Source organism: Peromyscus leucopus, chromosome 2, assembly GCF_004664715.2.
Source record: "Peromyscus leucopus breed LL Stock chromosome 2, UCI_PerLeu_2.1, whole genome shotgun sequence".
NCBI lineage: Eukaryota > Metazoa > Chordata > Mammalia > Rodentia > Cricetidae > Peromyscus > Peromyscus leucopus.
In genome coordinates this window covers 55489995-55514351 of record NC_051064.1, presented here as the reverse complement: position 1 = coordinate 55514351, position 24357 = coordinate 55489995, and the positions used below count along the sequence as shown (strand labels likewise).

General features: G+C 51.2%; 1 protein-coding gene across 5 annotated transcripts in view; it reads left to right on the top strand.

Moving 5' to 3' along the window:
- Positions 1 to 24357, top strand: part of Pax5 (paired box 5) — a 192485-nt gene that overhangs the window by 127112 nt on the left and 41016 nt on the right. For all 5 annotated transcript variants that reach the window (XM_037202571.1, XM_037202570.1, XM_037202569.1 and 2 more), the window contains one exon: positions 21377 to 21478. In XM_037202571.1, coding sequence (XP_037058466.1) covers positions 21377 to 21478 — 102 coding nt within the window. The remainder of the gene's footprint in view (positions 1 to 21376; positions 21479 to 24357) is intronic.

Here is a 24357-nt window from a genome sequence, read left to right as displayed (position 1 = left end):
TTAAGACGTCTCCAAGGCCTCTAAGTAGCGAGTGGCATCCTATAGGAATCTCTTGGGGGGGGGGGTCTTGGCAAAGGATGTACGCAATAAGGATGAGACGCAGCGAGAAACTCGGATAGCTTGCACACCCTCAAGAGAGAGAGGATGAGGATCTGGACCAGACTGTAACCATGCAGATAAAAGGGAGTGATAGGGCTAGAGCTGGCTGTAGTCCAACCCGGGGGTTGGGGGCAGACAAATTGGAGACTGAAGTCAGGGTAGCTCCCTGGTTGGAGCTGGGAGACTAGGCCGATAATGAAACACAAAATAAAAGCCTCCCATCCACATGGTCTCAACACCCCCAGCACCTCACCCAGAGTCCAGTGGTGCGACTGGGAAGATGTTCTCTGGGCTAATGGGCACTCAGTCTCAGCTCTGTGCCAAGCGTGGTGCGGGCACTCGCAGGGGACAGGTGACAAGGTCCCCGGTGACCGTTGGAGGCAGTCAGGCTTGCGTCTTCTAGGGAACAGCTGTCCCAGCCATCCCACAAGTGCTAGGATGTGAGCATGTGTGCAGGGCTCTGAGTGTGCTCACGGTGGGGAGTGTGAGGGGCAGGGCTTCGGTACCTGGGGAGGGGGTCTGCCCAAATGGAGATGGCGAGGGCATCACAGAGTTTGCTGAGGAGATGCAGCGAGGAAGAACAAGTTGTCTGTGGTGTGGAGCGAATATACACCTTCAATCAAAATGGTTGGGAAAAGGGCAGTGGGAGTCTGAGTGTGAGCTGCAGGCCCTGAAGAGCCACAGGCAGACCTTCAGAAGGCTGGAGCCAGGCAGGGGTATGCTTCAGGGTGAGCAGCAGTGGGAGCCTGTGTCGTGACTGGAACTGGCTATGAGGATGTTCCCTAGTCCCCAGCTGGAGGGTACGGCAGGAGAGGTGGGTTGGCCTGTGCCAAAGTGTCCAGGCTGGGCCCTCTCGTCCCGGGGTGCCACCAGAACCTGCTGGGTGCCCTCATTATGCCTCTCATGTGTTGGGGGAGAGACATGAGCATTGCCGGCTGCCTCCTGCTGGTGTGCGGAGCGCCGGGCAAACCACATGAGATCCCATCTCGCGCATAATGTGCAACCGAGGACAAAATTAGATTGAGAAGTAAATGGAGCCGAAAATTTCCAAAGCATTTCCCGTCAAGACGCTGTGTGATTGCATGTTTTAATTCTCTGCGTTTTGGTGGGGATGGCTGGAGAGAAAGGGACTTGGATGGGAGGGAACTTCCGGGTTCCCGGGGGCCTGATGGCCAGAGGGGAAAAGAGATGCCTTTTGTGCCTGTGAATTGAGACTCCATGCAGCTCCTTCTGACTTGCAAAAAATGTACAAAGTGGGCACTATTTTCTCCATTTTGGAGCTAAGGAAGCTGGAAGTGGAAGCTACCTTGCCTGGGGCCACATAAACAGTGTGCAGGTAGTGGACTGCCAGTCCCGGAATGATGAGCTTTCAAACTCTAGGTGATACTATCCCCACACACACACACACACACACACACACACACACACACACACACACACAACAGCACACACACTGACTACAAACAGGGGTGATAGCTAAATGTAATCCCACCAAGCAAAGCCAAACTCAGCGAACAACGGGACTCCTCTCACCTCTGCCCCCCCACCTCCCCTCTAGTTCATCTGGAAATCAAGCAAACGCAGACACTCACCTTTGCAGGTATATAAAATGAGGATTTTTGTTTCAAAAGGAAAAAATAATAAAATAAAATAAAAGGTGAGGCCAGTGAGACAGTGAAGATGGCTCAGCCAGAAAAGGTGCTTGTCACCAAGCCGGACGACCTGAGTTCAATCCCTGATCCCTACATGATGGGAAAAAAGACCCAACTCCAGCAAATGGCCTCTGACCTCCACACATGCGCTGTGGAGCATAAAAGCATGCATGACCCTTTCACAATAAAGCAATTAGGAAAAAATGGTGGGCAGGTGCTTCTGAGGAACAATACCAGAGGTTGGCCTCTGGCTTACACACAAACAAGCACACCCATGTACACACACACACACACACACACACACACACACACACACACAAGATCATGTCTACATGCCCTCAGAAACACACCAACACCAAATAAATAAGTAAGTGAGGTTTAGCAGGGCGCTATCATTTGTTGGTAGCACAGAGGCAGAGGGCAGCGGCAGATCTTCTTCTACCAGGTTTCTCTGTGTGTTACCCCATCTCTCTCTACCCAGTAGCTTCCAGAAGGCTCCAGAGACCCTTCTTACTTGCCTGCAGAGCCCAAGAAGATACCAATATTCTTGGGGTTCTTACCAAAAAACAAAATGAAACAAACAAATCGCTTCTGGCTCATTTCATCTGGGACCCCAGGCCCCAGACGAGTGAAAAAACTAAGATTCAGTTTCCGAAGCTGGAGGAATGGATGCTGTGTGATTGGGGGAAGAAGTGGAGTGGGAGAGAGCTGGAGAAAGCGAAGGGAGGTCCCAGGGAGCAGCGAGGTGCGGGTGGCTCCAGAGCCCAGGCCTGGCTGTGCTGGCTCTCTGCACACAGCTGTACCCTTGCTGCGTCTTCACTACTCACAGAACAGGCACTTCATCGTCTCCGGTATTGATAAGGCCTTTTGAGACTTTGTTGTCTAGACTGGTCTTAAATTTCTGGGCTCAAAAGATCTCCTTTAGTAGGAAGTCCTGTAGGATCAAACCCAGGATGATGATGATGATTCTTCTTCTTCTTCTTCTTCTTCTTCTTCTTCTTCTTCTTCTTCTTCTTCTTCTCTTCTCTCTCTCTCTCTCTCTCTCTCTCTCTCTCTCTCTCTCTCTCTCTCTCTCTCATTTTAAACTAAGAAAACTTGGTTCATCTGGAATCTTCCTGGAGAATCTCAGATAAGCCAAGTGATGTTCACTGGTGGAAAGCATGCATCTAAGTCCTGACATCATAGAGGCTCAGAGAAGTAGACTGAAGCCCCGGGCTTGACTTCCACTGTCCTTTGGGCTCTAGTACCCGCTGTCTCTGCCATGGTTCCAAGTCAAGACGAAGGCTACTCAGAGGACGTGCATGCCTGCTGTGTTCTCAAGTCCTCCCTCCCAAGCCCCCTATCCTTCCCCCCAACCCCTGCCGGCCTTACATCTTAAACCCAGCTGCCTCGTCAGCACTCTGCTGCTGTCTCAGCTTCAAGCACACTGAACCCCCACATTCTGAACTCACCCCAGCCAGGCGCAGTGAGAGGCAGCAGACCAAACCTCACAGAAGCCTGTGCTTACCCTCCCTTCCAGCCCCTTCTGAAGGAGGCTGGCTGTGAAGACTGGCTGGTGTCTCCTTTTCCAGGAATGTCCTCTCTCTCTCTCTCTCTCTCTCTCTCTCTCTCTCTCTCTCTCTCTCTCTCTCTCTCAGACCAGGTCTATATATCCCAGGCTATCAAGCTAAGGTTAGATTTGAACTCCTAATCTTCTTACTTCTGCATCCCAAGTGCCGGGATTACAAATGTGTGCCACTTTGTCCAGCTGCTCCGCTCTCAGTTATCATGAGACCAGAGGCACGACCTTAACCTCTGCTGTGCTAAGCCTAGCTTCCCCGCTCCCCCTGCCCCCCCAAGACAGGGTTTCCCTGTGTAGTTTCGGTGCCTGTCCTGGATCTCTCTCTGTAGACCAGGCTGGCCTTCTGGCTCTGCCTCCCGAGTGCTGGCTGGGACTAAAGGTGTGAGCCACCACCACCCGGCCAAGCCTAGCTTCCTTTGCTGAGGGCATTAAGTTTGTGCAGTAGACAATAAATTGAATCCAGGCCGGATGACTCCCACGTTCCTTTCCCTGTGGTGCTCCCCATCCCTGCACTGCACAAGCCACCACCCCTTCTGGGAATCCCACTTGTGCCTCCTGGTGACCTGTGAGGGAAACAGGGCAGGGGTGATCAGCTGCATTTCACGCAGCAATCAAGGTCCGAGCCGGCAAGCCGGAGTCTGAGCAATGCCGGGGCTCTGAGAACAGGCAGGAACGCCGTGACAGTCAAACCTCATACTGCTTCTCTGGTGCCAGCCCAGCAGTGGGACTGAGTGGGTGTTCTCTGCAGCCCATTCATTTGGTATGCCCCCCCCCCAGGAGGTGCCCCAGCAGGGCAGGCTTGGTTTTCTTTGGCAAGCCGCACACCTGCCCAGCCCTCCTCTTGCTCTTGGCCATAGGTTAGCAATATTGGCCTTACTAATTGGATTGGGAAAAGAGTTGAGGGTGAGAGTAGGTTTTGCCAGATATCAGCATTGCCCAGATGTGCCCCCCAGGCAGGGCTCCGTGACATTGACATCTAGACCTCAGGATGTGACAAGGACAGGCTGTGGTGGGGGTTCAGGGTGGACCGGAGTCCCTTGCAAGCGATCACTATTATCAGTGGTGTGGACATTTACCTACTGGCTTTTTCTTGAGTCCTTAGATATTTCTGTAGCACTGTTTGATCTCTTAGGTAAGCAGACCAGGGTCCAGGTTCCAAGGCAGGGTGTCCCAAGAGGGGAGAGAACATCCTGAGGTACAGTAGGGAAGGGGTGGGCTTTCTCACTCTCAGGCCCAGGCTGGCTCTGCCTTAGTGGGCTTTGCACATGACCTGCTAGCTCTGACCTCACTCCTTAGCTTAAAAGGACCAGCAGGCCCCTCCCACCATGCTTGATCTATGCTAGACTAGAGAAAGGCCTTGGTGGCTGAGAGTACAGGCTGTTGGGGTTCTAAGTCAAATCCTCCTCACTCCTCACATGCTCCAGTTTCTGCCCATGCAACCTTAGGCGGATCACACTGTCTCAGCATCACTTGGCACCTTCATTCATGGGCTAGGTGTAAGAACAGCCCAACTGATACGTACAGGCATTTATTTGCACACGCTTTATGCGTGTGAAGTCTTCGATCCTTTCTACCAGTCTGAGTTTGTAGATGAGGGGGCTGATGCATGCCCAAAGCTGTCAATGGCTGGAGCTCATAACTTCTAGGCTCGGCACCCCAGTAACAGCACTGGTTACTGTCTTCCATAGGGCTGTGGGGTGACTGAATGGGACAATGCACTCAAGTAGGAGTGTCTGATAGACAGTGGGAGCTCCCCGATGTCACCAGTGTCCCACTGCTCTCCAGCCCCAGTGCATGCACAGCACAGGCTGCACCCCTGTGGGACGGGGTGAGAGGCTCCCAAGGCCAAGATGGGTCCATCTCCACTCACTGGCCTCCAGTTCTACCATCACCTAATGCACACAGGTCCCAACCTGGCGGAAGAACAGCAGAAAGGAGCTTTGTGTCAGGAAGGGCTGGTCCTGTGGAGAGTGGGCCAAGAGGGAGGCTCCAGGCCAGATGCTGTCCACATGTGTCTTAGAAAAGCCTCCTAACTGTCCCAGCAAAGAGGAGCTGCAGCCGCCCTCGCCCTCAACTCACTGGCAGTAAGGACAAGAGGCAGTTACCTTTGCAAAGTCTAGTAAGTGGCAGAGCTGGGGTTTGGGCGCCAGTAGGTGGAGTCTCTAGAAAGTTCTTTCAACTTTGCCATATAAGTGGTGAGGACCAATGGAAGGTTTCCAGCAGTGACCTGATGCAAAGCAGAACAACACTTCTGAGACCAACAAGGACAGACTGAGGGTGGCTGTAGAGCCAGGGTGCCACAGGGACGACAGAGGCATTAGGAGTGGACATGCTGAGTTGGGCCCAGTGCTGTGTGCACATTGTTCATGTAATCCATGCAACAATGCTGCAAAGCAGAGGTTCTTCGTTTCATGAATTTGAGACTGGGATGTGGCGAGGCAGCTTGTTCAGGACCACATGTCTAGCAGACTTGGAGCCAGGAGCTGAATGGAGACCACAGTCCTAGGCCTTTGTCCCTAACCACCAAGCCATACCACCTACCTTATAAAGATGGAATGGTCTCAAGTATTCTCAAATCTAGACAACATCTTCAGGAGAACTCTGTGCTTCCTGTGCCTTCATTTTCCCCCCATTTAACAATGAGGTATCAGATATGGATGCCATCTCCCGGGGGGCAGGCTGTCCCGCACGTTAGGTCAGGGGAGTGTGCTCTGCAGTAGCAGGAGATACCAGGAGTGGCCAGAGTGATTGGAGAAATAGGTGAGAGCCGTGCTGGCAGCCTGGGTGGAGGACGCTCGGCAACCTTCACACTTCAGTCTGGGCTAGCAACTGTGGGATCCTGAAACGTCAAAAGACAAAAAGAGGTCAAGCATGGTGACCCACATCTGCAATCCCAGCACAGGAGAACCAGGAGTTCAAGGTTACCCTCAGCAGCATAGTGAGTGAGGCCAGCTTCTGTCTCAAACAAAACGAACAAACCAAGAGGCAAAGATGTAGTTTTGTTCTCCAGTAGCTCGGAGATGGCTTGGTCTGGGCAGGAACAGACAGGAGAAGGGGTGTGGCTGGCACCCTTCAGCAAACCTCACGGAGGTTTGTCCTGGTACCACCCTCTGCACAAAGAGCTTTCACCCTCTGTTAATGACAACTATGGGGGGGGGGAAGGCACGGGGGGGGTGCTTACCAGACACTTCTTTGTCTAAACAAGTCTTGGTAAGAGATACACAGCCAGTCTGGACGGCAAGGCACCCCCTGCTTCTGACGACCTCACCCAGGCTTACCCTGTGACTAGGCATGCCCCCCCCCGCCCCGTACAGCAGCAAAGCCTTGGGAGACTGTGGGCAGTCACTGGTGTCACCACTAATCACCCTGACCCCTGAGGTTTGGGCTCTGGGTCTGCTCCTGTCATTTTCCTGTCCCCACCTGTGACGGTGAATACTGATGGCCACCTCGACTGACCCTAGCACCACCTAGCAGACAAACCTCTGGGCATGTCTGTGAGCAGTGTTCCAGATGGGATTACCCGGGGTGCGATGACCCACCTAAGGTGTGGGGAGCACCATTCAGGGGGCGGGGGCCCTGGACTGAATAAAAGCAGAGTTGAGCTGAGCAGCAGCATATTCCCCTCTCTCTGCTTCCTGAGTGTGGAAGCAATGTGACCAGCTGCTTCAAAGATGCCGCAGCCACGACTCCCCGCCGTGAGAGACAGTACTCTCAAACATGAGCCTTCTGGCTGCTCTGGCCAGGTAGTTTGTTACAGCCATAGGGGAAGTAATCAACACACCACGGTCCTTGCTGCCCACCGGCCACTCTTCCTAATGGCAGTGTGAGCAGGTCCCAAGTCTCCTTCCCCACTTTCCGCCCTGCTGTTTGCAATGCATTGGTGGCAGCCTGGGAGCTAGGCCACCAACTCTGTTGGAATAATGTGCCCCTGAAGATTCAGTTTTCTAGAGCTGGAGGCAGGAAGGACTCAGACCAGGTCTTATACCTTCCTTCTGGCTGCTCATACCCACGTAGAAAGGAGCTGATGTTGGTGAATGGGGTATTTCGGACAGGCAGGACAGGCCACCACTGAGCATTGGGTACTGGCCAGGAGAGGCCTGGTGAGTTGTGGATAAGTATTTGTTACATGTATAAGTGACATGGCCAAGACACTCCTGGCATCATGAGGCTGTCCTGAAAAGCAAGACTGTCTCCTATCACAGCTCAGTTCCAGAATAAGGGACAGCAACTTCATGCATCTTAAATATCATTCTCCTAGACTGTGAGTGGGCCCCTTGGGGTATAGACATTGTCTGGCTCTTAAGAAAAAAAAGTTAATTTTAAATCAAAATGTTAATTTTGAATAGAAGGTAATACATTCATGTGATTAAATATTCAAACTTTACAGAAAAAAATATAACGAAACTGTTATATGGCTGTGATGCTTAAATAGAATGTACACAGAGCCCCTGCACTGAACTCAGTAAGAGCTACATGTATGATGTTGTTGTGGTTGTTTCAAGGACTGTTCTCCTGTCCGAGTCCTTTGGACTCAGGGGCACCACATAGTGGATTTCAGATAATGCGTGAACAAGTAAATGGACCAGTCTGCAGTTGCTTTGTGACTCCTCCTGCGGCAAACATGGCCTCCTCCCATCCCTGACTCAGGACCCGTCTTGGCAGAAAGGCCCAGAGCATAGGTGTGGTGGGGCTGCTTGTTGGCTTTGCTCATGGCAGCTCTGTCTTCTTCCTTTCACTGGGTTGGGTCAACAGTTGCCAGTGCAGCCAGAGTAAGCCACCAGGTGCACCAAAATACTGAGTAAGCCCAGCATCTGCTCCAAAACTCCAGGCAGATGAAAGCCACTCTCTCAAACCCCAAACACAAGGACTCAGTGGTCCATCTTACCTAGCACAGGCGAGTTCTGGGTTTAGTCCCCAACACCCTCCAAGCACACAGGCTAGCTAGTCAGGTATAGTAGCGCACACATATAATCCCAGCACTTGGGAAGCAGAAGCAGGAAGATGTGGAGTTCAAGCTACCTAGTGACTTTAGAGTTTGGGCTACAGAGGACTATCTCAAAAACCAAAACAAAATCAATAAAGAAAAGAAAAAAAAATCCCCAGAACACCGGACTGGGGAGATGGCATGGCTCCCAGCGACTTCAGGGAAGTAGATGAGGTCTGCCCTGATGGAGGACTGGGCAGTCTGGAGATAGAAAAGTAAAGGTACCCAATTACTTACTGAGTGCTCATATTTGTCTTTCTGGCTCTTCAGATCCAGGCTGCACTTTTAGTCTGGCTACTAAGAGACAGGGCAGTCAGAATTAGTTACATGTGGGGAATTAGTAATTTGGGAAAAAGAAATGTAGGCTTATTGTTTCTAGATAAACAGCGCTCCCTAAACGAACGGCTAATAAGCCTGGCATTAGGAGCCTGCCAGACCTCCTGTGATGGCTAGCTGCGGCTCATCTCAATTAGCTGGTCACTGTCTGTAGGCTGAGGTGGGCTGAAACAGCACATCCTTTAATAGTGACAGGTCCAGAAGAAGAGGAACTCCTGAGCAGAGGTCTGTTTGTCCATCTCAGCTGCCAGTGGGGGCTGTGAGCTCGTGCTGTGTGCACTGGGTGCAGGCAAGAGAGGCTGAGTACCAGGCCTTGTTCCCTCTCCGAGTCCTTGGCATTGTTCTTCCATTTCCCCCAAAGTGACAGTCATCCGTCTTGCTAAAAAGATCTTCAGTTCACGTCACCCTCTCAGGCATGGTTCCTCTAACAGGTGTCAGATACACCCTTGAACAGCTACAAACATAATTGCTTTAGTCATAATTGCTATAACAAGATACTAGGAATAAAGAACCTCCAGAGAGATGTGTACTCAGCCCACAGTGCTGCAGTTCCCAGCCCAGGATCCTGCGGACTCGCCACTTTGAGTCTCTAGTGGGGATGTTGGGTCACGGTGATGTGGCGTGTATACGGAGGGCATTTTACATTCATAATGACCAGGAAGAAAAAACTAAAAAAGCCAGGGTCCCACAATCCCCTTCAAAGACACGCCCCAAATGGCCTGAGGACCTCCCCCTAGGTCCGACTTTCTTATAGTCGCGCCCTTTCTCCAACGGTGCCTCGCTGGGGACAAAGCACAGGACCTCTGACAGACACTGACCCATGCCACAGCATGAATAGCCTACCGATACAAAACTGACAACACACAAAATGAAGATCTGATTCTACTTGTTAACTAACTGGGAAATTTGTTGATTCTCAGACTACTTGAGAAACAGGGATTTATACCCTCTATCAGGAAAAGCCTTTATAAACGTCTTTGTGGGTTCAGTGGGTGACGGCATTTGCCACAAAGTCTGATGACCTAGAACCCACCCGGTGGAAGGGGAAAATCAGCTTCCACAAGTTGTCCTCTGACTACCAGACACATGCTATGACATGCGTGTACACACAAACACTCATGCACAGACAATAAATGTTTTACCTGCATGTATGTCTGTGCAACGCATGTGTGTCTACAGAGGCCATAAGAGGGCGTTGAATTCCCTGGAACTGAAGTTACAGACAGTCACGGGCCTCCATAGCTACACAGGCGCGGAGACTCAAACCCAGGTCCTCTGGAAGAGTAACTAGTGCTTAATTACTGAGCCTATCCCTTGAGCCCCCGAAATCTTTTTTAATTAAAAAAATAAATAAGCCAGGAATGGTAACACACGCCTTTAATCTCAGGTCTTAGGAGACAGAAGCAGGCAGATATCTGAGTTCGAGGCCAGCCTGGTCTACAAAGCAAGTTTCATGACAGCCAGGGCTACACAGAGAAACGCTGTCTCAAAAAACAAATAACATTTGTGGGTGGGGAGTTCCGGGGATTGAATCCAGGTCTTGTGGGTGCTAGGCAAGCACTCTATCATTGAGCTGTACTTCCAATTCCTCAAGAAAAGCTTTTTAAAAAGTCAGCCTAAGAAGCAGATTGAAAACAAAACTGGTTAATAATGTTCTATGAGGCCTCTCTGCCAAACCTGGAAGATCATCTCTCTCATCCGGCAGAAATCCGCTCATTAGCCTGGGCCCCCACTGACTCACAGCTCAACTTAACACACCGCTCTCCAAACAAGGGACATTCCCTGAGAAACACAGCCTTTGGTCTGCCACTGAGGAATGCCCTGCGACACTGAGGGGTCCCGTCCACTGCCCACCTTTATGACTTGTTTAAGTTGTGAGGGATGTTCCGCAACTCATAGGAGCAGGGTCTCTTTGACTGTGAGCAGGGGGCTCCTGGGAAGACACCATGAACAGCCCTGGGGGAGGAAGAAGTGTCTGCGGTCATGGTGACAAGGACATGAGGGGCAGGAGCAGGTGTGTTACCTTTGCCCTCTTCGGTTCGGCCAAAGTGGACCTTGGCATGGCGTGGGGGTGGGGAGGTCTGGGAGCAGCTGCTAGAATGGTGGGGAAAAAGGGGCCGTGTGGTCCGGGCAAGCGGATGTCATGGAGCAGGGGGCAGAAAGTCAGGAGGGCCCAGAGACTGGCTGGGTGTGGAGAAGTCTCACTTTCATAAGGAATTTTCTCACTCTGAAGCCAGAGTGACCAGGCAGCGAGGAGTGTCACCCACAGGGGTGAAAAGGCAGGGGAGCCCCAGGACGCTGACTGGCTCCCACCCGTCTTCCTGAGGGCTGTCTGTGTTTTATTCGGCCTCCTCCACCACCAGGGCTTTCCTCTCTGGCAGGTACCTGGGCCCTGGGTAGCAGCGGGGTCTGCTGCCTTGAGGACGGGTACTGGTGGAAAATTGGAAGTCTAGGGGCTAAATACTTGGACATATTTTCTTTGTTTTCAGGACATATATTTATTTTAATTTTGTTTAATTTTTAAATAAATTTTATTATAAACCCTTGGAAAAAACAATTCTTTTTAAAATTTTAAAATCACATTAGTTATGAGCATTGACATAGTTGAAATACTCCCAGTGAAGTGGAACTCTGTGGAAAGCAGGACTCCCACTACCCTCGGTTATCCGAGAAGGTACTGCACACCCATGTCCACACTTAGAGAGGAGACCGTGGTGATGGTATACAGGTCAGCAGCCCCATCTCCTTCACGAAGTTTCTTTCCTGGGCACGTGGCAACGAGACTGACTTCGAACCTCTTTCTGCTGGGTGCAGCTCAGAGGCTCTTGGAAGCAGCCGTAACCAGCCTCTCTGCCTGTCCCTAAACCGATAAGGAGCCCACCAACTTGTAGGGTATTGCCATGGGAAGAACCTCTTCCAACCGGTTCCACCATTGTCCTTTATAGTTAGGACAGAGGGAGAGACTGCGCGCCGAGACCTCCCTCCTGTGGGCAGGACCTCCCGGCTACCAGGGGCTGTCAGGACCAAGGACAGCGTCCCGTCCCCCCACTTGGTTAAGAAGCCATCTCTCACTTCCTGTGCGCCCACCACACCCACCCCAAACCCATTCGCAGTTAAGGGCTGCCCTCCAGTGAGAACGGAGTGGTATGTCCGTCCTTTGCCTCTCCCTCACCGTCAGGTAGGTGGAGGGGGAGTTGAGTCTGTGCCCCATGGCATTCACCGTGAAGGCTTTGCACACTGTCAGAGTAATGAATTCTGCAAGGGCTGAAGCGAGGGCTGGAGGATTTTTGTGTCATGTGTCTAAGAGTGACAACCCCCAGTGGTTAATTACTGCCACACGACGAGAACCGAGCTGGTAGCAAAATGAGATAAGTTCATTATGAGCTAAATTTGAAGTTAATTGGATTCACACACTCCCCCCCCATTAGTATACATACAGACTACCTAGGAAGGGGGCTGTGTAGAAAAAAAAAACGTTGCATCTGAGCAGAAACTGGTCATCAGGCAGGTCTGGTCATTTTATGGAGGTGGCGAGGAAGAGCCTCTGAGGTGTGAGGAAGAGGGAGCCATAGCTCTTTCAGCTGAGCAGAACTGAATCGTTGGGTTAAATTCATCTTAGCGGACACTTTCTGAGCACCTACTGCATACCAGGCCAGGAGAGGGAGGCAGGGGACAACAGTAGCTCCTGATCTCTGGAAAGCTCCAGTCCAGAGGCAGAAGGACATGAGTCAGGGTGCAGGGAAGGAATGGGGAGGGATCTGGTGTCAGAAGACCCAGGGTTTGGGTGTGGCTCCATTCCTTACCAAGGGTGTGAACTTGAGCAATCGATCGATCGATCAATCGTCTAAACAAAGCCTCCGCACCTTCATTCTCATGTCTAAATGGCTGGTAATGGAGCTTGTCTCAGGACGGCGTTGAGGGGTAAATGAATGAGTATCTACAAAACACAATGTGACGTAGAACACAGCCCACGCTAGAAACATAGCTGGCATTGGAGATTAGGCACAAGAAGTATTGGCCCAAAGTATGGCTCATAGGAACCCCTGTGGCTCTTTTGATTGGCCGGTGTCCAGGGATGCCCAGAGTTAAGGTGAGGGAAAATAGATCCCGGATCCATTTGAAAACAGTCATAAAGAGTGCCATTGTTTCATCCCCTAAAAGAACTTTTTCCAATTATAGAAAGAAACTCAGGTAATTTTATTACTTTCCTAAAAATCACACAAGTAGTAAGTAGTGGAGGTAAGATTTGAACTCAGGCCTGTGTGTCTCCCAGACTGGACCCCTCCCTGCCACATTCTAAGGTCTAGATTTGGCTCTAGAGGTAACTGGGGAAGGCGTGTGAAAGGGAGTGGTTAAGGGGGTGGTGGAGGGGGGGTGGGGGGGTGGAGTTGGGGGGGTACGGGGGGGGGTTGCTTCCTGGCTCTTCAAGCCTGACCCTCAGAGAGCTGACCCCGCATCTCCTCCCTGGAGGTAAGGCTGCCCTCTGGCGGCCATGGCCCTCAGGTCAGCTATGGTTTGTCTGCCCACCCTTGCTCTCTTCCTGAGGTACATCCCAAACCGGCTCACACCTCCCCTTCAATTGTTCATCCATAGTCACACCCCTCTTTGTCCCTCCAAGACTTTCTGTGACTTTTGGAATCTGACCTTGGGTTTTCTCCGCTCATCAGCTGGCGGGTACACGAGCAGTCTCCATTGTCTGGCTATTACAAATAATGCTGCTATGAACCCTCACACACAGGTTTTCACAGGGACAGTTGGTCCCATTTCTCTTGGTGATACAACTGGAGTGGAATTGCTGGGTCACGAGGGAACTCTGTGTCCAGACTTCCTGAAGTATGCACACCCTTTTACATTCCCTCCAGTGGGAGGTGAGAAATCCAGTTCTCTTCATCTACGGAAGATTATATTCTGTCTTTTAAATGCACCGTCCCGGTCGGGGAGAAACACGGTGTCACCACGGCTTTGATCTGCATTTCCCTAATGGCCAACGGTGCTGAGCTGGGTCTGGGCTTAATCTGGGCTTCCATTTGCTCCTTTTTGTCCACCTATGAACATCCTTTGCTCATTTGAAACTGGTTTGTCTCTCTCTCTCTCTCTCTCTCTCTCTCTCTCTCTCTCTCTCTTTATTAATTTCTGACTTTTTAATATATTCTAGAAGAAGCCTCTTATGAGAAACTTGATTTGCAAATATTTTCTCCCATGCTATGAGTCATCTTCATTTTCTTTTCCTTTTAAAACTTTTTTAATAAAAAAAATTTTTTTAGACTATGTGGCCCTGGCTGTCCTGGAACTTGCTCTGTAGACCAGGCTGGCCTTGAACTCACAGAGATCCACCTCTCTCTGCCTCCTGAGTGCTAGTATTTAAGGCGTGTGCCACCACCCCCAGCTCATCCTTATTTTCTTATTGGTGTCTTTTAAAACATAAAAATTTTTAATTTTAATTTGCTCCTTTTTAAATCATTTGTGTGATTTTTAGGAAAGTCTGGCCTAACCCAAGGCCATGGATGTTAATTTTTTCTTCTGAGGGTGCCTTAGTTTGAGTGAATACACTTAGGCCTTCGGTCCATTCTGAGTTATGTTAAGGCAGCTTGAGCACCTCTGATTGTGAGTCATCATTACCTGCCTCTCCACACATCTAGCCTGGAGGGGAGTTCAGCCGCTTTCTTGGCCATGTGTAGCTCTGGTTTTTGTCTCAGAAGCACATGGAGTTTGTTCTTCTGAGTGGTGTAAGGAGCTACTCACTTAATCTCTTTTCCCCAATGGTGAGTGAGTTATCCAACACCACATATAAGGTCCCCTTGTGCCCCAGTAAGCTGGGATCCTTCCCTCACCCCAGGCAGGAGCTGTGTGCCCATGATGGTCTATTTCTCATCTTCCTATCCATCCCATTGGTTTCCGGGTCATGAACAGATATCATGCCTTTAATTATAAAGACTTCCTGGGAGGTTTTAGCATCTGGGAGGCCCAGTTTCCTTGTGGGAGACACTGAATAATCCAGCTAGAGCTGAATTTCACTGGACATCAGGACAGGTGAGGTGAAGTCGCCACCATCCACTTCCTCTGAGACTTTGAGCAGTCATGACCCTCCTCTGGGTTTCCTCAGTGATACATCAGGAGTAGGTACCAACTCTTCCTTTCCTCCCAGAATTGCAAAGAGCAAGGTTCCGTCTTGAGTTTCAAAATCACTAGAATTCCTTGCTATTAGTCTGTCTAAGAGAAGGCTACACAAAGTCGGACAAAGTCTACTCACATGTGGGAGTTCTGTGTGTCGGGAATGCGATTCTTTCTGCTCAGTTATCAGCAGCAGCAGCACAGCGGCACAGCAAATGACGTAACTCATCCCCTTCTTGGTGAGAAGGGACAAGGACATGAGCCTCCACGTCATGCTGTGATTGGAGATGTTGCTTCTGTTTGGCCTCCCAGCCCAGAGCTGGATCAGCTAAGCAAGAGCTGTAGTGTCTCATCAGCTGCTTTGACTGAGGCAGTGATAGAGAAGCAGGGGAAATGCCCATTGCTCTTGGGTCACGGGACCCACAGCTCCAGGCCAAGAGAGTCCTCAGAGGTCAACATAGCAAAGCTGAGCTTTGAATTCTTTCTATGTTTCCTCCTTAGGATGTGTCCAGCTTCTGCTTGGATTCCTAGGTCTCACATACAAATCTTCTTTTTCTTTGGTTTTTTTTTGTTTTTGTTTTTGTTTTTTTTTTTTTTTTTTTTTTTTTTTTTTTTTTTTTGAGGCAGGGTTTCTCTGTGTAGCTTTGTCCTGGAACTCACTCTGTAGACCAGGCTGGCCTCGAACTCACAGAGATCTGCCTGCCTCTGCCTCCCAAATGCTGGGATTAAAGGTGTGCGACACCACCACCAGGCCTCACATATAAAGCTTGATTCAGTCATCAGTTATCAGACCACACTGCAATCAGGGCCGGCCATGACGTATCTTGCTCATGCCTTTGGGGGTCAGCTGGAAACTGGCTGAACTAGGGGAGGCTGAGTCACTCTCTGCTCTAGCATCTGCTTCACGGATGAGAGGCGAGGTGACACATGCTCTCATGGTGACACAGAAGTGTGGCATGTGACGGGGTGCCACACCCAGACACGCACTCATGCCTCAAGTGCTGCCTGGGGAGTAGCAGCTGGTACCCTGTTGTCCAAGGCAAGCTACATGCTGAGGCCCCACAGGGCCAAAGAAACCCTCTCTGTTCAGTAAAGGGAGATAAAAAACCAGTCCTTTCTGTTTCATTAGTTTTTAAAGGTGGTTATGTCCTTGCAATAGTTTTTTGGAGTCACATCATCATTTCTTTTTCAAGATGGCAGCAAAAAAGATGAAGCGTTGCTTTTTGTAGAAGAGGACATTGAGTCTCTCCCAAGGTCATACAGGGGTTAAGGGTAAAGCAGGACTGGCAGCTTAGGAGTTGATGCTCCTCCTCACTGCTCTGCTGGCTGCTCCAATGTGTTAAAGATTATATCTTTAGTGATAAAGATAACATGGATAGTGTCCATCAACAGCCTCCATCCTGACTGGTGCTGGTACCCAGCGGAAAAGCAGGAAGTTGAGATGACACAAAGAGCTGTCGGTCTGACTTCCTCAGTCTGCCCAACAACAAGTTGTATGTTCCATGGGGGTACTCGTAGCCACAGGATGGAGCCTCTGTCCCTAGGGTGTTCTCTAAGTGAAAATGGATATGTGGGTAACACAAAGGAGCCCCTAGGAACCAAAAGACTCAGTGGCAGGGTTCCTTGTAGAACACACATCACCATTTGCCAGCTTCTCACAGGGCACATTGTTGGAAAGGAAAGGAATGAGTCCCAGTACAACGGCAAGTTCAACGACAAGGCTTGAGCCAGCATCAAGCCCCACTGAGCCTGAACTTGGGAAGAACCTGCCACCAGCAGCCCAGGGCACACATGCAGCCCTCCAGGCAGTGCTACACACCTGCAGGAAATTAAGGCTGTGAGCACTTACAACTTTACACTCATAGCCCTTCATACACGTGTGCACACTTCAGCCAGCAAGAGCTTCAGGGGCTCTGGGAGGCGGAGCTTTAAAATCAGTGTAAGATTGGAGTGAGTTTGATCTTATTTACTAGCGTATAAGGAATGAATTTTGGATGCCGATGTCTTTTCGATCTCTTTCATATAGTCAGACAGGTTTTTTTTTTTTTTTAATAGTGATAGGATGTTCTAACCAATATTTTGATCTTGAGCCATCCTTACATACCTGGAAGAAAACTCATAGCATAGGAGTTGGTCATAGCACATCACTGCGTTGCTCAGTCAGTGTGACAGTGGACGTTTGCTACCACTGTTGGTCGTAGCAAGAATGAAGTAACTTGGTACCGTGTGAATAAGTCATGATGCTAGCCTTCAATTCTTAGTTTTTCTGCCGTGTCTGCTAAGTGCCTACGTCACAGTTAGGCCAGGTCGGTGGAATGAGTTAGGAAGACGCTCTTGGTTTATAGACTAGACCGTTTAATAACATAAGGATGTATCCCTTGAAGATTTAAAACAAGAACAAATAAAAGCTTGCTCAGGAAGCTAAGTGGACAAGGCCCTTATTTTTAATAGAGACATTTTTAATAGAGGAGCTCTACTTCTCCAAGACTGTCTGTCGGGCTACTGGTATTTTCTAGCTGCTCTTGTGTTAATTATGGTAATTTACGTTTTCCTAGAAAATCGAACCTTTTGTTGAGAATTTCATATTTATAAGTGTGCAGTTTATGTTCTTCTTTATAAATGTTATTTCTCTATGATTTTAGTTATATCTTTGTTCATTCTTTATCTTTTTAAATTTTAACATAATTTCTTTATTGATTCTTTGGGAGTTTCACATCATGCACCCTAATTTTCCTCACCTCCCAGTCCCCCATATCCTCCCCTCACCCCGCAGTGCCCCCCAAATAGAAAATTTTAAAAAACCAAACCAAAACAAAGCAAGCAAGCGAACAAACAAAAACAAGAACAAAACAAAATAAAACAAAACCCCTCTTTTCTTCTCTTCTCTTCTCTTCTCTTCTCTTCTCTTCTCTTCTCTTCTCTTCTCTTCTCTTCTCTTCTCTTCTCTTCTCTTCTCTTCTCTTCTCCATCTTTCCCGCCTCTCCAACCCCTCTTCATTCATCTGCTGGCATTGGGAGCTGCGGTGTGTCACAGTGTACCCTTTGTCCAGTCAGCTTTACTAGCAAATGTTCATTGCAGTGAGTCACTGGTCTGGTTCAAGGCCTCTGGTGTCTGATACACCGTCATCACTGGATCCTCACCGGAACTCCTCTGGGATACCCCGAGGCCGCCTCAAATCACGGAGATCCTGCCGGTATCATTCCACAGGACCAGTCCCTTCACGAGCTCCAGCAGGTCCTAGATGGGGTAGACGTTAGGGTGGCCAACCCCAGGCCTGGGTGGTAGCTGAGCTGGTCAGTCCAGGCCACTGGGGTCGCCCGCCTCAGGCGAGGAGGCAGGGCCAGCTCCCCAATGCCCATGCCATGAGGGTCAGTTCCCCCTCATCTGTGGTGAGGGGTAGGGCCATCTCTCTGGAGTGCAGGGAGCCAGCTCTCTTGCTACCGTGTACAGCAAGAGGCAGGGCCAGCTTTCCCAGGGCCCTCGAAGGCCAGGGTTGGCTCAGCATGGCCCTCTGATTTCACCACGCATGGTTTCTATGGCCCCTGAGGTGACACAGGCCTCAGACATCAACACAGAGCCCAGCTGCAACTGCACCACAGACCCAGACATGGCCCTCGGCAGTAGCTTGGGCCCATTTATCTTGACAATTCTTCGGGATTTGTTTTGTCTTGACTTAGATCTGTCTGTTTTATTGGTCTTTTCAGGCGAGACTGGGCCCATTCAGGGTGGTCTGGCTAAAGATGTCACTTCATTTTCAAATAGTGACTCCCGGTTGTACCTGGGGTGGTGCCTGTCTTTTTGTTTCCTCTTTTATGTATCGATTCCTTCCTCCTTCCCCGAGTTTCTTTTATTGCTTTTTCATCCAGTCTTCTGAGTCGAGCTCTTTGCCAAGGTTCTGATTTTCTGAACCTTTGTTTGAAGGATCAAGGTTTTAAAGTGTGTGTACCAGCAGCAGAGACTGTTGACCAAACATGACCCAAAGGGCAGACACTGGTTGAAGAATGAGCCAGATCCCAGGAGGCAGGTGCCCCAGAGTCCAGGCCAAGCCTTGCTCAGATTCTCTGAGTTTCCATGGGTCCACCCTGCCCTTCTCGGGGCCCTGGTCTCCATCTCGGGCAGCTGGGAAGTGCGTGAGCAACTGTGCTAGGTGGACCTCACCACACACCCTCATATTCCGGGGGACATGTCTGGCACCCTCTTTTGTCTTTACCCTCAGAAAAATATGTTCACTATAAAAAAAAAATCTATGTAGTCAAATTTCCTTCTGGAAGACGGAGCCAGTACGTAATGGTGATGGTGTCCCAGCTGAGAGATGGGACTTGAGGAATCAAGGCCAGAAGTACAGATAGTCCCAAAGCAAGGGAGAGTCACGGATGGATTGACCAGCCATGCAGACATAGACACTGGCTCACCGGGGACATCTCCTTTCCTGTAAGAAAGGACTCATATCAATACCTCAGCTCCCCGGGTGGTTGAGGGCTACAGGCATTAACCTTTTCAAAATCTTGGCAAGAGCCTCACGTTTCCTAATTTCTTTGTAAGTGTTCTTTGCATGCGATTGTCATCATTAGGTGGGAACCTGGGGTCAGGGACAGGGTGGGGAGATGCTGCCCAACTTGGTAGAGATGCTCCCACGATCGACAGAGATGCCCCTCACCAAAGCAGGCCCTGACTTTGGTTGTCTCACAGCCTGGCTCATGACATCTCAGCCCTGTGCCGAGTGGTCCGATGGGTGCCCACTCCCCTTCCTGAGACAGCGTCACAGCTCTCCGCCACCCCCATCCCTGGTCACTGACTCTGTAAAGGAGACTGAGGATGAGACGGCCTTGGGCTGGGGTAGGCACTGGGCTGACGTGTCTGCTCTGCCACAGTCCTTGTGGACCCCAAGCCAGTCAATCCCCTTCCTCCACCAGGCCTGTTTTCCATCTGTAAAGTGGCAAGAAGAGCCTGGTCCAGAGTCCCCTCTTGAGTCTGTCCTTGAACAGGAGAGGAGGGGGCTGAGTGGACCCCCAAGACCCTTGCTTCTCCAGCAGAGTGGCTTCTTTCACTAAAATGATGTAGACCTGTGCACTTCTGACCTGGGGGTACAAAGACTTGACTTGGAGCTCCGACTCTGCAGAGAGGCACGGGAAGCCTAATAGGGCAAACCTCCTCCATCGCCTCTGGTCCTGCAAGCTGGAGCTTTCAGTTTCAGCCTGGCCCTCCTTGAGAGGCTTGCCTGGGTGCAGTTCATGCTGAAGATGAGGGACTCCCAGAGTTAATCCTGGGGTGTTGGCTCAACTCCAACATCTCATGTAAAGACACATGAGTCAGGGTGCCCAGCCCAAAGCCAGGGAGGTGATGAGCTCGGGCAGGAAGGGGACTTCTTTTGGGGATTGTCAGGAGTGTTTGAAGTTCTGGAAGGCTGGCAGACTGGGAGTTGAGGCAGCTTCCAGGATGGTCACTGACGGGGGGCACTAGAAGGGCTGTGGAGTCACTCATGTTCCTGTTGTCACACTACACACTGGACTCTGTTCTTTGGGGGGGACATGGTCAGAGATGGCCCTCCTCTGTGGAGTCACTCATGTTCCTGTTCTCACACTACACACTGGATTCTGTTCTTGGGGGAGGACATGGTCAGAGATGGCCCTCCTCTGGCCACCTCTTGGTGGGGCTGGGCTCAGAGTCCCTACTGAGCCTGCTGGTTTGTAGGAAAGACCGACAGGTACTCTGGGACTCATCCTGGCTCTGCACGACCAGCCGTCACTCACTGTCTAGCCCACGGGCCCCTCATGACCCCCCCCATGCTCAGTGTCCACTCCCTAGTCCCAAATCTACATCCTTTCCCGTCACTTCCCATTTCCCATCACTTAGCTTCTTAGGGTTAGCTGTCCGTTCTCTCCCCTAGGACTGCAGCTTCCTTCAGGGGAGTTCTCGGTGCTCTTCTTGCACTGATTCTTGAGCAAAGTGAAAGACTCTTAATGGATTCCTACCTCTCCAGCAGGGCCATGGTGATGGACATGATGTCATCCCTGCCCTCAAAGAGCTGGGAATCCCCACTTGAGATTCAGGGCCTTCACCTCCACGTACCAGTATTGGTGTTGGGAGAAGTGCCCTGCACGTTCACTGAATAAAGGAACAGCTCTGGGTCTTGGAGGGAAAATGCAATACACGGCCAGATCCGGTGCTGGGAGATTGGAGGTGTTCCCACCATGGGCTGTTGGGAATGGAGGAGGGAGGTGTGTGAGCCTGGCAACGGTGGGCGACTCTATGTGGCTGGAGGAGGGGGCACTGTATGCTGAGAACCAATGGGAAGCCACAGGGTGGAGATGGAGCAGTCTAAGTCACACTTGAGGAGCACACAGCCCGCTATGTGGCACGGCCATTGTCGCACCCCCTGAGCGGTTCTGATTTCTCAGAGATGGACCACAGTTCCAGCTTGTTCCTCGCCAAGTAGAGCCGGGAGAGCTAGCGTGGAGTGTGTGTGTGTGTGTGTGTGTGTGTGTGTGTGTGTGTGTGTGTGTGTGTCATGGGGAGTAAGTAGAGCATGCTGGTGTTCAGCATCCAGAAGTGACAAAGGATGTCCAGGGAGCTGCGGCCGGGCAGCAGTCTGCAGAGATGCTCACCCTGTGATCTGTTGCTTTGATTCTTCAGGCCGCGACTTGGCAAGCACGACCCTCCCTGGGTACCCTCCGCACGTCCCCCCCGCTGGACAGGGCAGCTACTCTGCACCAACGCTGACAGGGATGGTGCCTGGTGAGTTTGCACTGTCCTCGTCCCCACAGCAGGCAGCAGACGGGGTTGCTGTGGGAGGGCACTCTCTGCCCCAAAGCAGCCCAGGTGACCTCTGTGCTTCAGAGAAGCCAACCTGAATAAATCAGCACAGGTCGACTCAGCCTCTTCCGCAGCAGGGTCTGCAGTGGGGCCAGGCTAGCAGAGGCTCCGCTGGGGAGGATATCAGAGGCTGGGTCCTTGTCTGACACTTAAAAAGTCCCTGGCCAGCCACGCTGGGCACCAGAACCCATGGGGGTGCCGGGCCAAGAGTGCAGGGCCAGCCAGTTGGGGTATCCCCCTAGCCTTCCTTCCCTCCTCCAGCTTCTCCTTTATTCCTCAATCTGTGTACCAGGAACCATATAGGAGCCCCGCAAGGTGCGTGCACTTGGTGGCCTTATCCCTTGAGCGTGAGCCCAGTGTGTTTTCATGACTGGTAGGTTGTTGACGGCTGAGTTTGCCACTTGGACTATACTGAACTCCATTAAAACCTCAAACCTGTTCCTCCACCAGTGAAGTGTTGGTTTTGACACTGAGATCTCCATTCCTTAAAGGATGTCCTCTGTTTCCCCCTCTCCATCCATCCCGTGGACCAGGGTGAGTCCACAGAGCCGAGGGGCTCCTTTCTCCACTCTGGAGGCCCACCTGGAGGGGGCTATCTGTGTTCCTTCTGGCTCTACCTCAGGGCTGTCCTCTTGAAGGTGCCATACTGGCCTGTTTGTGAACCCCTGATGGTGAGCTCTTGGTGGGGACTCACAGGTGTGTGTGTGTGTGTGTGTGTGTTGTGTGTGTGTGTGTGTGCTGGTGGTGGTGTGGTGTGTGTGTGTGTGTGTGTGTGTGTGTGTGTGTGTGTGTGTACACATGCCAACAAGTGGAGCAGTTTAGGGCACAGGCAAGTGGAGTTTCCCACACTGCCCACCCCGGCAGAGAATATCAAGGAACCCCGGAATTGGAAGTCCCATCCTGGTCTAGTTGTGTGCGCCGTGTATTTAACAAGGTAGGAGGCTGGAGCATATTTCATTTAACGGTTTGTTAGCTTGATTTATGCCTTTTAAATATGAGACATATGGGAAATGGCCTCGGTGAGCACTCTTGTCCTGGGCCTTGCCAACACCGGGGAGGTCTGCCAGGTGTTACCGCAAAAGCTTCGCCTTTCCTGCTGCAAGGATGGCCCTGTGGCAGACGCCAAAAAAATGCAGTGCCCAGACTAACAGAGGTGGTGGGCACACACTGCCACCACCACACCCTTGGGCTCCTCATCTGCCAGCCTCTAGCCGTTGAGGCCACAGACCACATTCAAGAATGGCTCTTCACCTTTATGTGGCACTTCCATACCAACAGGCAGACTTCTTTCTCTGTGCTCACACGGAACAGCTCTGTCAGATGGGCAGGCTCGAGGGTGTAACCCCATTTCTCTAAGTGGCTGGAATCCAAAGAAGTTAGCGGACTGCATGGAGCTGCGAATGAGCTCGGCCCCTGGCAAATAGGCTCTCTAAGTCCCCAACTCTAGCTTTTCAGAAGGGGATTATAGTAACCCTGGGTCCTGGTCCCAATTAGAACCGGTGAAAGGGAGACCACATTGATGGCCCTGCCAGAGCCTCCCCTTCTCCCAGAGAGCTCGTTGAGAGAAGCAGCCAAACCTCATCTGGTTTATCCAAAGAGAACAACCCTTGGGCCCTGCCATCCCTCCAGCCCCAACTCCCAGGCCGCACACACCTGGCTATGGGCTGGCAGAGCCCCCACGGGGATGGTAGCTTCTCATCCAGTAGGGATGGGAGCAGGAGTCACAGGACCATCCAAGGGCACAGTGTCCTGTCTGTTGCAATGGGAACACAGGGCCTCCGGGACTCAGTCCCTCACCACAGAGGGCAAGCGCACAGAACCAAAGAGAAGAAAGCAAGGACTATGACTGGGGGCATGCTGCTCAAGGACCCTGAATTCTTCCTGCTCCGTATCTCTCCCCCTGCTTCCTGCCCCTTCACCGCCCCTTCCTCCTCCTGACTGGCTCCGCTCTTTCTCTTGTCCCACACTCACAGCACTTAATGCCAGATCAAGACAGCTTAGCTCTTGCTCCTCAGTGTCCTGGCCACTGTCATGTCCTGTTTCTACGTTGTCTCCAAGCCTGTTTCTTAGATGGCTTACATCCCCAGCACAGAGGCCCTCACCCTTCAGCAGAACAGTGATCTGGCCTGCCCCCCATGCATTGTCAAGGGCTGGCCCCAGCTAGCTTTGTGGGCCCCTATTCCAGCCCTCCTGGTCCTGAGTCACCCATCTTCATTCTGTATCCTTGGCTGGACACTTCCCACCTTGGCCTGTTGCGATCCAGCCTCACTCTTCAGGTCTGAGCACAAGCGTCACTGCCCACAAGCTTCCAGGATGCTCCCACCTGGGGCCAGTGTTTTGTGTTCCATGGGCTATGTGGCGCTCTCACTGGAACCTTCTTAGACTTGGTATCATCATAGCACCAGGCAGGCTCTGGGTATTCCCTGTGAGTGTTGGCTAGGGGACGGTGTCAAGGCAAAGCAGATAAACCTGTGTTTTAATTTCCTGTGACAAGTAGAAGAAAATCCTAAACGCAGTGCTCAGGAGAGTGGGAACATTCTCTCACAGCTCTGTAACGAGTCTGAGGTCAGGATCACCGGGCCAAAATGCTGGTGCTGTCACAGTCCCCCTCCCTGGGAAGCCCTGGAGTGGCTGTCCCTCAACTCGTCCAGCTTCGTCCTTGCTGGAGCTGCATCACCTCAAGGCCAAGTCTCTACATCACCCTTCTTTCATATAAGGGCACTCATGGCCCGTGTAGGCAATCAGGGTCCTTCATAGCTGAAGGTCCCAACTTCTGCACATCTGCCACCTTGTCTCGGCAC